At 49.4% G+C, this 12,241-nt stretch overlaps 1 protein-coding gene across 1 annotated transcript in view; it reads left to right on the forward strand.

Moving 5' to 3' along the window:
• Positions 1-3,652: 3,652 nt before the first annotated feature.
• LOC119930427 (two pore calcium channel protein 1-like) overlaps positions 3,653-12,241 on the forward strand; it is a 94,446-nt gene continuing 85,857 nt past the window's right edge. The window contains exon 1 of the mRNA XM_038748758.1: positions 3,653-3,868. Within this exon, the coding sequence (XP_038604686.1) occupies positions 3,761-3,868 (108 nt within the window). The 5' untranslated portion in view covers positions 3,653-3,760. The remainder of the gene's footprint in view (positions 3,869-12,241) is intronic.

Here is a 12,241-nt window from a genome sequence, read left to right on the forward strand (position 1 = left end):
TTTTCCTCCAATAGTCAGAAGGATACCCGCCGCATCAATGTGCCTTGATAATAATAATGATGGCATTTGTTAAGCACTTACTATGTACAAAGCACTGTTCTAAGCGCTGGGGAGGATACAAGATGATCAGGTTGTCCCACGTTGGGCTCACAGTCTTAATCAAAGAAGCAGCATGGCTCAGTGGAAAGAGCACAGGCTTTGGAGTCAGAGGTCATGGGTTCACTTAACTTCTCTGTGCCTCAGTTACCTCATCTGTAAAAGGGGGATTAAGACTTCCTCTCCCCCTCCTCCCCTTCCCCATCCCCCCCCACTTTACCTCCTTCCCCTCCCCACAGCACCTGTATATATGTATATATGTCTGTACATATTTATTACTCTATTTATTTTACTTGTACATATTTATTCTATTTATTTTATTTTGTTAATATGTTTTGTTTTGTTGTCTGTCTCCCCCTTCTAGACTGTGAGCCCACTGTTGGGTAGGGACCGTCTCTACATGTTGCCAACTTGTACTTCCCAAGCGCTTAGTGCAGTGCTCTGCGCACAGTAAGCCCTCAATAAATACGATTGAATGAATGAACAGTGCTTTGCACATAGTAAGCACTTAATAAATGCCGTCATTATTATTATTATTATTATTAATCCCCATTTTACCAATGAGGTAACTGAGGCCCAGAGAATTGAAGTGACTTGCCCAAAGTTACACAGCAGACAAGCGGCAGAGCTGGAATTTGAACCCATGACCTCTGACTCCCAAGTCTGTGCTTTTTCCTCTAAGCCACGCTGCTTCTCTCGAGATAGATCTTGATCGATCTCTTGATAGATCTCTCAAGATAGATCTTATCTATCTCACCGCTGATTCCTGATCCACATGCTCCCTCTGGCCTGGAAAGCCCTCCCTCCTCATATCTGACAGACAATTACTCTCTCCATCCTTCAAAGCCTTATTGAAGGCACATCTCCTCCAAGAGGCCTTCCCTGATTAAGCCCCCCTTTCTTTTTCTCCCGCTCCCTTCTGCGTCACCCTGACTTGCTCCCTTTCTTCATCCCCCCACCCCGACTCCCAGCCCCACAGCACTTAAGTACACATCTTATCCATTAGATAAGTAAGTATCCACTTATCCACTAGAGAAGCAGCGGGGCTCAGTGGAAAGAGCCCGGGCTTTGGAGTCTGGGGTCATGGGTTCCAATCCCTGCTCTGCCAATTGTCAGCTGGGTGACTTTGGGCAAGTCACTTCACTTCTCTGGGCCTCAGTTCCCTCATCTGTAAAATGGAGATTAAGACTGTGAGCCCCCCGTGGGACAACCTGATCTCCTTGTAACCTCCCCAGCGCTTAGAACAGTGCTTTGCCCATAGTAAGTGCTTAATAAATGCCATTATTATTATTATTATATCTAGAATTCATTTATTTATATTGGTGTCTGTAACCTCCCCAGCACTTAGAACAGTGCTTTGCACATAGTAAGCGCTTAATAAATGCCATTATTATTATTATTATATCTAGAATTCATTTATTTATATCGGTGTCTGTCCTCTAGACTGTGAAGTCACTGTAAGCAGGGAATGTGACTGTTGTTTTGTCGCACTCTCCCAAGCACTTAGTACAGTGCTCTGCACGCAGCAAGTGCTCAATAAATACAGTTGAATGTCTCCCCTTCTAGACCGTGAGCTCGCTGTGGGCAGGGAATGTGTTTTATCGTTATTGTATTGTACTCTCCCAAGTGCTTAGTACAGTGCTCTGCACACGGTAAGTGCTCACTAAACACGACTGAATGAATGAATCCTGCGAAGGGCTTGCTCTCTTTCCCAGCCTCCTGCTTCAGGAATGTGAGGCCTCCCTCTCGGATGTGGAATTCAAAACCAAGAGCAGACGCACACATTGGCCTGAAACAATAACAGGATTTGTAATCCGTTCCCTGGGAGGGGGAGGTGACCCCCGGTCACAGCCCTTCCTCCTGCTGACACAGCCTCTCTGGCCGTGCCGCTCCCTCGGCCCCCAACATCCAGAGGATCTTGTCCTGGAGATAACCGGAGCTGGGAGCCTGAGTTGCGAAGGCATTCCAACCTCCCCAGCCTGAAGTTATTATAGTAATAATAATGATAATCAGGGTATTTGCCAAGCACTTACTTAACAAATTTGTTAACCAAACTCACCCCAGGTCCTCCCGTACTTACCCAGTCCCCCAAATTCACCCCCAGACTGTTCACACTGCCCCCCCACCCATGCCTCTGTCTGGCCCTGACCCACACTCCCCAAACTGCCCACCAGCCCCCCACATACTTCCTCTGGTCCTCCACTGGACCCTCCCACCCTCCACTGACCCCCCCCCCCCACCATTGTCTCTGTCTACCCCCTCCCCACCCTTCATACTTCCTCTGGTCCCCCACATTTCCCCTCCCCATGTCTCTGGCCCTGTCACACCCTCCCACATTATTTCTCATCCCCCAATCTCACCCCATGCCCCCCCTATAGTCACCCACTCCCTCAAATTCACCCCAGCCACCCCCATACTCACCCAGTCCCCCGAACTCACCCCAGGCCTCTCCCTAGTCCCCCAGTCCCCCAATTTCACCCCAGACCCCCCTATTCCTCTTGTCCGGTCCCCCCACCCCTGTCTGGTCCCTCACAGTTTCTCTGCCCCCTCCGAGCCTGGGTCCAGATCCCTGGGGGCTGGGTGTGTTTGGGGGTCCTGGGCCTGGAAATGGCCACAGGGTTCCCTCCGCCCCACCACTGGGCACAGGGGGCTGCTGCCTCAGTTTCCCTCACTGGGCTTCGCATCCTGTGGGCACAAGGTGGGCAGGGGGTGCTTGGCAGAAAACCGGACAGACCCAGGCAGGGGGGGGAAGCAATGGAGGGAGAGAGGGAAGGAATAGAGGGAAAGATAGAAAGGGGGTGAGCTAGAGGGAAGGAATGGAGGGAGAGGGAGAGAAGGAGGGGAGAGGAAGGAAGTGGGATAGAGAGAAGGAATGGAGGAAGGGACAGGGAGAGGAGGAGGGAGAGGGAGGGAGAGAGGAAGGAATGAAGGGAGAGAGGGAGGGATGGGGAGAGAAGGAGGGAGAGAGGAAGTGGGACAGAGAGAAGGAATGGAAGGAGAGGAGGGATAGGGAGAGGGAGAGAGGAAGGTAGTGAGATAGAGAGAAAGAATGGAGGGAGAGATGGGGAGAGAAGGAGGGAGAGGAAGTGGGATAGAGAGAAGGAATGCAGGGAGAGAGAGGGAAGGAATAGAGGGAAGGAATAGAGGGAGGAAGAGGGAGAGAAGGAGGGAGAGAAGGAGGGAGAGAGGAAGGAAGAAGGAATGGAAGGAGAGGCGGGAGAGGGAAGGAATAGAGAGAGGGAGAGAGCAAAGTAGTGGGATAAAGAGAAAGAATGGAGGGAGAGAGGGAGGGATAGGGAGAGAAGGAGGGAGAGGAAGTGGGATAGAGGGAAGGGATGGAGGGATAGGGAGAGAGGAAGGAAGTGGGATAGAGAGAAAGAATGGAGGGAGAGACGGAGGGAGACAGGGAAGGAATGGGAGTGGGCTAGAGAGAGGGACAGGGAGAGAGGGTGGGCGAGGGAGGGGGGAGGGAGGGAGTAAGTGAGTGAGTGTGTGTGTGTGTGTGTGTGTGTGTGTGTGTGTGTGTGCACGTGATGGGGATCAGAGGCGATTAGCCCACAGCTCCCCGGGACCGGGCGCCGCCGACGCTCGCCACACCGCTCGCCCGCCCGCCCGCGCAGGGTTCGCACTCAGGACCTCGGCCGCCCGCCCTCCCGCCGGCACAATGTGGGAAGCGCTGTGCGGGTGGGGCGGCGGCGGGCCGGGCCGGGGCACGGAGGAGGAGGAGGGGCAGCGGCAGCCCACCCCCAAAACGGACCTACCCACCCACCAGGTATGACCCGGCCGGGAGGGACCCCGGGCCCCTCTGCATCCCTCTCATCCTTCTGATGATGCCATTGGGGGATGCCCCGTGCCCGCCTGCACCCCTCTAACAAGCATCCCAATGATGGCATTTGGTACCAGTCCTGGGGGACGCCCCGTGCCCGCCTGCACCCCTCTAACAATCATCCCAGTGATGGCATTGGGTGCCAGGCCTGGGGGGTACAGTCCCCTCGCCCCGTGTCCGCTCTAATAGTTGGAATGATGGCATTTGTTACTAGTCCTGGGGGACGCCCCGTGCCCTCCTGCACCCCTCTAACAATCATCACAGTGATGGCATTGGGTGCCAGTCCTGGGGGACGCCCCGCGCCCTCCTGCACCCCTCTAATAATCATCCCAATGATGGCATTGAGTGCCAGTCCTGGGGGGTACAGTCCCCTCGCCCCGTGCCCGCTCTAATAGAATGATGGCATTTGTTACTAGTCCTGGGGACGCCCCGTGCCCTCCTGCTCCCCTCTACCAATCATCCCAGTGATGGCATTGGGTGCCAGGCCTGGGGGACGCCCCGTGCCCGCCTACACCCCTCTAACAAGGGACCGTCTCTATCTGTTGCCAACTTGTACTTCCCAAGCGCTTAGTACAGTGCTCTGCACACAGTAAGCGCTCAATAAATACGATTGATTGATTGATCACAATGATGGCATTGGGTGCCAGGCCTGAGGGGTGCAGTCCCCTCGCCCTGTGCCCGCTCTAATAGAATGATGGCATTTGTTACCAGCCCTGGGGGACGCCCCGTGCCCACCTGCACCCCTCTAATAATCATCCCAATGATGGCATTGGTTGCCAGTACTGGAGGGTGCAGTCCCCTCGCCCCGTACCCTCCTGTATCCCTCTAACAATCATCACAAATATGGCATTTGCTGCCAGTCCTGGGGCATGGTCCTCTCGTCCCGTGCCCCCCTCCACCCCTCTAATGAGAATCACTGTTATGGCATTGGTTACCAGGCCTGGGGGACGCCCCGTGCCCACCTGCACCCCTCTAATAATCATCCCAATGATGGCATTGGGTGCCAGGCCTGGGGGGTGCAGTCCCCTCGCCCCGTGCCGGCCCTCACCCCCCTAATAGTTATCATTAAGGCATTTGTTACCAGTCCTGGGGGACGCCCCGTGCCCGCCTGCACCCCTAATAATAATGATGGCATTTATTAAGCGCTTACTATGTGCAAAGCACAATTCTAAGCGCTGGGGAGGTTACAAGGTGATGAGGTTGTCCCACAGGGGGCTCCCAGTCTTCATCCCCATTTTACAGACGAGGGAACTGAGGCCCAGAGAAGTGAGGTGACTTGCCCAAAGTCACCCAGCTGACAAGTGGCGGAGCTGGGACTTGAACCCATGACCTCTGACTCCAAAGCCCGGGCTCTTTCCACTGAGCCACGCTGCTTCTCTAACAATCATCATTCCTCCAGATTATGGCATTTGTTACCAGTCCTGGGGGGTGCAGTCCCCTCGCCCCGTGCCCGCCTGCACCCCTCTAACAATCATCACAAATATGGCATTTGCTGCCAGTCCTGGGGTATGGTCCTCTCGTCCCATGCCCGCCTCCACCCCTCTAATGATAATCACTATTATGGCATTGGTTGCCAGGCCTGGGGGATGCCCCGTACCCACCTCCACCCCTCTAATGATAATCACTATTATGGCATATTGGTTGCCAGGCCTGGGGGATGCCCCGTACCCATCTCCACCCCTCTAGTGATAATCACTATTATGGCATTGGTTGCCAGGCCTGGGGGCTGCCCCGTGCCCACCTGCACCCCTCTAATGATAATCACTATTATGGCATTGGTTGCCAGGCCTGGGGGACGCCCCGTGCCCACCTGCACCCCTCTAATAATCATCACAATGATGGCATTGATTGCCAGGCCTGGGGTATGGTCCTCTCGCCCCTTACCCACCTTCACCCCTCTAACAGTCATGACAATTACGGCATTTGTTTAGACATCTTTTAGACTGTGAGCCCACTGTTGGGTAAGGACTGTCTCTATATGTTGCCAACTTGTACTTCCCAAGCGCTTAGTACAGTGCTCTGCACACAGTAAGTGCTCAAATACGATTGATTGATTTGTTACCAGTCCTGAGGGGGCCATCCCCTCGCCCCGTGCCCACCTGCACCCCTTTAATAGTCATCACACTTATGGCCTTGGTTGCCAGCCCTGGGGGTTGCAATCCCCTCTAATAATTATAATTAAGGCATGGGTTGCCAGTCCTGGGGGACTCCCCGTGCCCGCCTGCACCCCTTTAAGAATCATCACAATTATGGGATATGTTGCCAGCCCTGGGGGTTGCAATCCCCTCGACCGGTGCCCGCCTGTGCCCCTCTAATAATCACCACAATTTGTTCATTCATTCATGCCAGTCCTGGGGGGTGGCCCCCTCATCCGGTGCCCGCCTGCACCCCTCTAATAGTTATAGAACAGTGCTTTGCACATAGTAAGCACTTAACAAACATAATTATAATAATAATATAATAATAATTATTATTATTATTATGGCATTTGTTGCCAGTCCTGGAGGCCTTCCCAGACTGAGCCCCTTCCTTCCTCTCCCCCTCGTTCCCCTCTCCATACCCCCATCTTACCTCCTTCCCTTCCCCACAGCACCTGTATATATGTATATATGTTTGTACGGATTTATTACTCTATTTTACTTGTACATATCTATTCTATTTATTTTATTTTGTTAGTATGTTTTGGTTTTGTTCTCTGTCTCCCCCTTTTTAGACTGTGAGCCCACTGTTGGGTAGGGACTGTCTCTGTATGTTGCCAACTTGTACTTCCCAAGCGCTTAGTAAAGTGCTCTGCACACAGCGCTCAGTAAATATGATTGATTGATTGATTGATGGTCCCCTCGCCCTGTGCCCGCCTGCACCTCTCTAAAAATCATCACAATTATGGCATTGGTTGCCAGGCCTGGGGGCGGTCCCCTCGCCCACCTGCACCCCTTTTAATAATAATTATGGGATTTGTTAACCGCTTACTATGTGCCGAACGCTGTTCTAAGCGCTGGAATGGATATGAGGTAATCCATTTGTCCCTTGTGGGGCTCACAGTCTTAACCCCCATTTTACAGATGAGGTCACTGAGGCCCGGAGAAGTGTCTTGCTTAAGGTCACACAGCCGACAAGTGGATTAGAACCCACATCCTCTGACTCCCAAGCCCGGGCTCTTTCTACTATGCCACGCTACTTCTCTAATGATGGCATTTATTAAGTGCTTACTATGTGCCAAGCACTGTTCTAAGTGCTGGATAATGTTGTCATTTATTAAGCGCTTACTACGTGCCAAGCACTGTTCTAAGCGCTGGATAATGACATTTATTAAGCGCTTTCTTTGTGCCAAGCACTGTTCTAAGTGCTCGATAATGATGGCATTTATTAAGCGCTTTCTATGTGCCAAACATTGTTCTAAGCGCTGGATAATGATGGCATTTGTTAAGCGCTTTCTATGTGCCAAGCACTGTTCTAAGTGCTGGATAATGATGGCATTTATTAAGCACTTTCTATGTGCCAAGCACTGTTCTAAGCACTGGATAATGATGGCATTTATCAAGAGCTTTCTATGTGCCAAGCACTGTTCTAAGCGCTGGATAATGATGGCATTTATTAAGCGCTTACTACGTGCCAAGCACTGTTCTAAGCGCTGGATAATGATGGCATTTATTAAGCACTTTCTATGTGCCAAGCACTGTTCTAAGCGCTGGATAATGATGGCATTTATTAAGCAATTTCTATGTGCCAAGCACTGTTCTAAACACTGGATAATGATAGCATTTATTAAGCACTTTCTATGTGCCAAGCACTGTTCTAAGCACTGGATAATGATGGCATTTATTAAGTGCTTTCTATGTGCCAAGCACTGCTCTAAGCACTGGATAATGATGGCATTTATTAAGCACTTTCTATGTGCCAAGCACTGTTCTAAGCGCTGGATAATGATGGCATTTATTAAGCGCTTTCTATGTGCCAAGCACTGTTCTAAGCGCTGGATAATGATGGCATTTATTAAGTGCTTTCTATGTGCCAAGCACTGCTCTAAGCACTGGATAATGATGGCATTTATTAAGCGCTTTCTATGTGCCAAGCACTGTTCTAAGCGCTGGATAATGATGGCATTTATTAAGCACTCTTTCTATGTGCCAAGCACTGTTCTAAGCGCTGGATAATGATGGCATTTATTGAGCGCTTTCTATGTGCCAAGCACTGTTCTAAGCGCTGGATAATGATGGCATTTATTAAGCGCTTTCTATGTGCCAAGCACTGTTCTAAGCGCTGCATAATGATGGCATTTATTAAGCACTTTCTACGGGCCAAGCACTGTTCTAAGCGCTGGATAATGATGGCATTTATTAAGCACTTTCTATGTGCCAAGCACTGTTCTAAGCGCTGGATAATGATGGCATTTATTAAGCGCTTACTACGTGCCAAGCACTGTTCTAAGCGCTGGATAATGATGGCATTTATTAAGCACTTTCTATGTGCCAAGCACTGTTCTAAGCGCTGGATAATGATGGCATTTATTAAGCAATTTCTATGTGCCAAGCACTGTTCTAAACACTGGATAATGATAGCATTTATTAAGCACTTTCTATGTGCCAAGCACTGTTCTAAGCACTGGATAATGATGGCATTTATTAAGTGCTTTCTATGTGCCAAGCACTGCTCTAAGCACTGGATAATGATGGCATTTATTAAGCACTTTCTATGTGCCAAGCACTGTTCTAAGCGCTGGATAATGATGGCATTTATTAAGCGCTTTCTATGTGCCAAGCACTGTTCTAAGCGCTGGATAATGATGGCATTTATTAAGTGCTTTCTATGTGCCAAGCACTGCTCTAAGCACTGGATAATGATGGCATTTATTAAGCGCTTTCTATGTGCCAAGCACTGTTCTAAGCGCTGGATAATGATGGCATTTATTAAGCACTCTTTCTATGTGCCAAGCACTGTTCTAAGCGCTGGATAATGATGGCATTTATTGAGCGCTTTCTATGTGCCAAGCACTGTTCTAAGCGCTGGATAATGATGGCATTTATTAAGCGCTTTCTATGTGCCAAGCACTGTTCTAAGCGCTGCATAATGATGGCATTTATTAAGCACTTTCTACGTGCCAAGCACTGTTCTAAGCGCTGGATAATGATGGCATTTATTAAGCACTTTCTATGTGCCAAGCACTGTTCTAAGTGCTGGATAATGATGGCATTTATTAAGTGCTTTCTATGTGCCAAGCACTGTTCTAAGTGCTGGATAATGATGGCATTTATTAAGTGCTTTCTATGTGCCAAGCACTGTTCTAAGCGCTGGATAATGATGGCACTTATTAAGCACTTTCTATGTGCCAAGCACTGTTCTAAGCGCTGGATAATGATGGCATTTATTAAGCGCTTTCTATGTGCCAAGCACCGTTCCAAGCGCTGGATAGTGATGGCATTTATTAAACGCTTTCTATGTGCCAAGCACTGTTCTAAGCGCTGGATAATGATGGCATTTATTGAGCGCTTTCTATGTGCCAAGCACTGTTCTAAGCGCTGGATAATGACGGCATTTATTGAGTGCTTTCTATGTGCCAAGCACTGTTCTAAGCGCTGGATAATGATGGCATTTATTAAGCGCTTTTTATGTGCCAAGCACTGTTCTGAGCGCTGGGGAGGTTACAAGGCATCTGCTGCAGGTTTATGGGTGTTACCCATCTGTCCAGCGACCCCCCCACCCCACCCCTCGCCAACATCCAAACACTCCAGCCCCCATAAGATGGAAACTGGCCTGGCATGAAGCCCCCCAGCCCCGAGTGCTCTGCAGTGCTCTGCACATAGTAAGCGCTCAATAAATACGATTGATTGAGTTGGAGGGAGCTAATTGGGGCCCCAACCGTGGGCTCAAGTAACAGCAACTCCTCCCAGCTTGCCTTCCCTGTCCTGCTCCCTTCAAAGCCCTACTGAGAGCTCACCTCCTCCAGGAAGCCTTCCCAGACTGAGCCCCCTCCTTCCTCTCCCCCTTCTCCCCATCCCCCCCACCTTACCTCCTTCCCCTCCCCACAGCACCTGTCTTTGTGTATATATGTTTGTACATATTTATTTTATTTGTACATATTTATTCTATTTATTTTATTTTGTTAATATGTTTTGTTTCGTTCTCTGTCTCCCCCTTCTAGACTGTGAACCCGCTGTTGGGTAGGGACTGTCTCTATATGTTGCCTACCTGTACTTCCAAGTGCTTAGTACAGTGCTCTGCAACAGTCAGCGCTCAATAAATACGATTGAATGAATGAATGAATGAACCCTATGTGGGACAGGGACTGTGTCCAACCTGACTATCCCAGCGCTTAGAACAGTGCTTAGCACAGAGTAAGCGCTCAACAAGTACCATAATTATTATTATTACATCCTTCCCTGTGCCTCTCTAACATTGCTTCCTGCTCACTGCTGCCCTGCCTTCTTCTTATTATTACTATTATTATTCTGCGCTTTCTATGTGCCAAGAATTGTACTAAGCCCTGGGGTAAGTGTAAGTTAATCAGGTTGGACACAGTCTCTTTCACCCGTGGGGTTGAGGTATTGAATCCTCATTACACAGTTGAGGAAACTGAGGCACAGAGAAGTTTAGGGACTTGCCCAAAGTTACACAGCAGGCAAGTGGCAGAGCTAGAATTAGAACCCAGGCCCGAGTCTTTCCACTAGGCCTCGCTGCCATCTCCCTGAGCACCATGGGCATGCTCTGAATGAAGTCAAGTGCCCAAGGTTCTGCGACCAGGGGAAAGGATCCCAGCTGGCGAGTCAATCAATCAATCGTATTTACTGAGCGCTTACAGTGTGCAGAGCACTGTACTAAGCGCTTGGGAAGTACAAGTTGGCAACATATAGAGACAGTCCCTACCTAACAGTGGGCTCACAGTCCAGAATGGGGAGACAGAGAACAAAACCAAACATATTAACAAAATAAAATAAATAGAATAGATATGAACAAGTAAAATAAATATATATTTATTTATAGTCGCCCTGGATGAGGGGCAAGAATCACTTCCCTTTATCTGAGTTTGTTCCTTCCTTGAAGGGCTTCTAGCCAGCTTCTCTAAATGTCCGGTAAATACCACTGATAGATCGATTTGACCCCAAGAGAAATCCCAAATCTGGGGTGATGAAGGCGCTCGGAGAGTAGAACCAAATAATAATAATAACAATGGCATTTATTAAGTGCTTACTATGTGCAAAGCACTGTTCTAAGCGCTGGGGAGGTTACAAGGTGATCAGGCGGTCCCACGGGGGGCTCACAGCCTTCATCCCCATTTTGCAGAGGAGGGAACTGGAGCACAGAGAAGTGCAGTGACTTGGCCAAGATCGCACAGCAAACAAGGGCAGAGCCAGGACTAGAACCCAGGTCCTTCTGTCTCCCAGTCCTGCTTTCCGACCACTAGGCCAAGCTGCATTCTTTGTCTCTTGGTCCTGTTCGGCGTGGTGGGCTCTTCCGTCTGATTTCATTCATTCATTCGTTCAATCGTATTGATTGAGCACTTACTGTGTGCAGAGCACTGTACTAAGCGCTTGGGAAGTACAAGCTGGATGGTCGGGCAGCTGCAGTGTACTTTGCAAGGGTTAACCATAACCCTGATTAAATCACAGCCCAGGGCTCTACCTTCCGCAGACTCTGACCCAGAGCATTCCATGTGAGAAATGATCTCTTGGATGCTTTGGAGTTTAGATCACTCAGCAAGGTGCAGGTTAATTAGAAAGTATTCGTGGAAGGGAGGAAAAACCAGGCTTTTAGAATTTTCCCCATGGGATCGTCTTGGCAGTCGTCGAAACTTCCAATAACGCTCTTGGCCTCTTCACTGCATTTTCTTCCACATCTGCGTGCTCCAAATACTCCATTTCCTTTATTTGTGTGGTTGTCCCAGCTCTCTGCTTTTCTTGTCCATTCATTCATTCAATCGCATTTATTGAGCGCTTACTGTGTGCAGAGCACTGTACTAAGCGCTTGGGAAGTACAAGTTGGCAACATATAGAGACGGTCCCTTCCCAACAGCGGGCTCACAGTCTAGCTCTAGCCTTCCCAGACTGAGCCCCTTCCTTCCTCTCCCCCTCGTCCCCCTCTCCATCCCCCCATCTTACCTCCTTCCCTTCCCCACAGCACCTCTATATATGTATATATGTTTGTACGTATTTATTATTCTATTTATTTATTTTACCTGTACATATCTATTCTATTTATTTTATTTTGTTAGTATGTTTGGTTTTGTTCTCTGTCTCCCCCTTCTAGACTGTGAGCCCACTGTTGGGTAGGGACTGTCTCTATGTGTTGCTAACTTGTACTTCCCAAGCGCTTAGTACAGTTCTC

Source organism: Tachyglossus aculeatus, chromosome 1 (assembly GCF_015852505.1).
Source record: "Tachyglossus aculeatus isolate mTacAcu1 chromosome 1, mTacAcu1.pri, whole genome shotgun sequence".
Taxonomy (NCBI): Eukaryota; Metazoa; Chordata; class Mammalia; order Monotremata; family Tachyglossidae; genus Tachyglossus; species Tachyglossus aculeatus.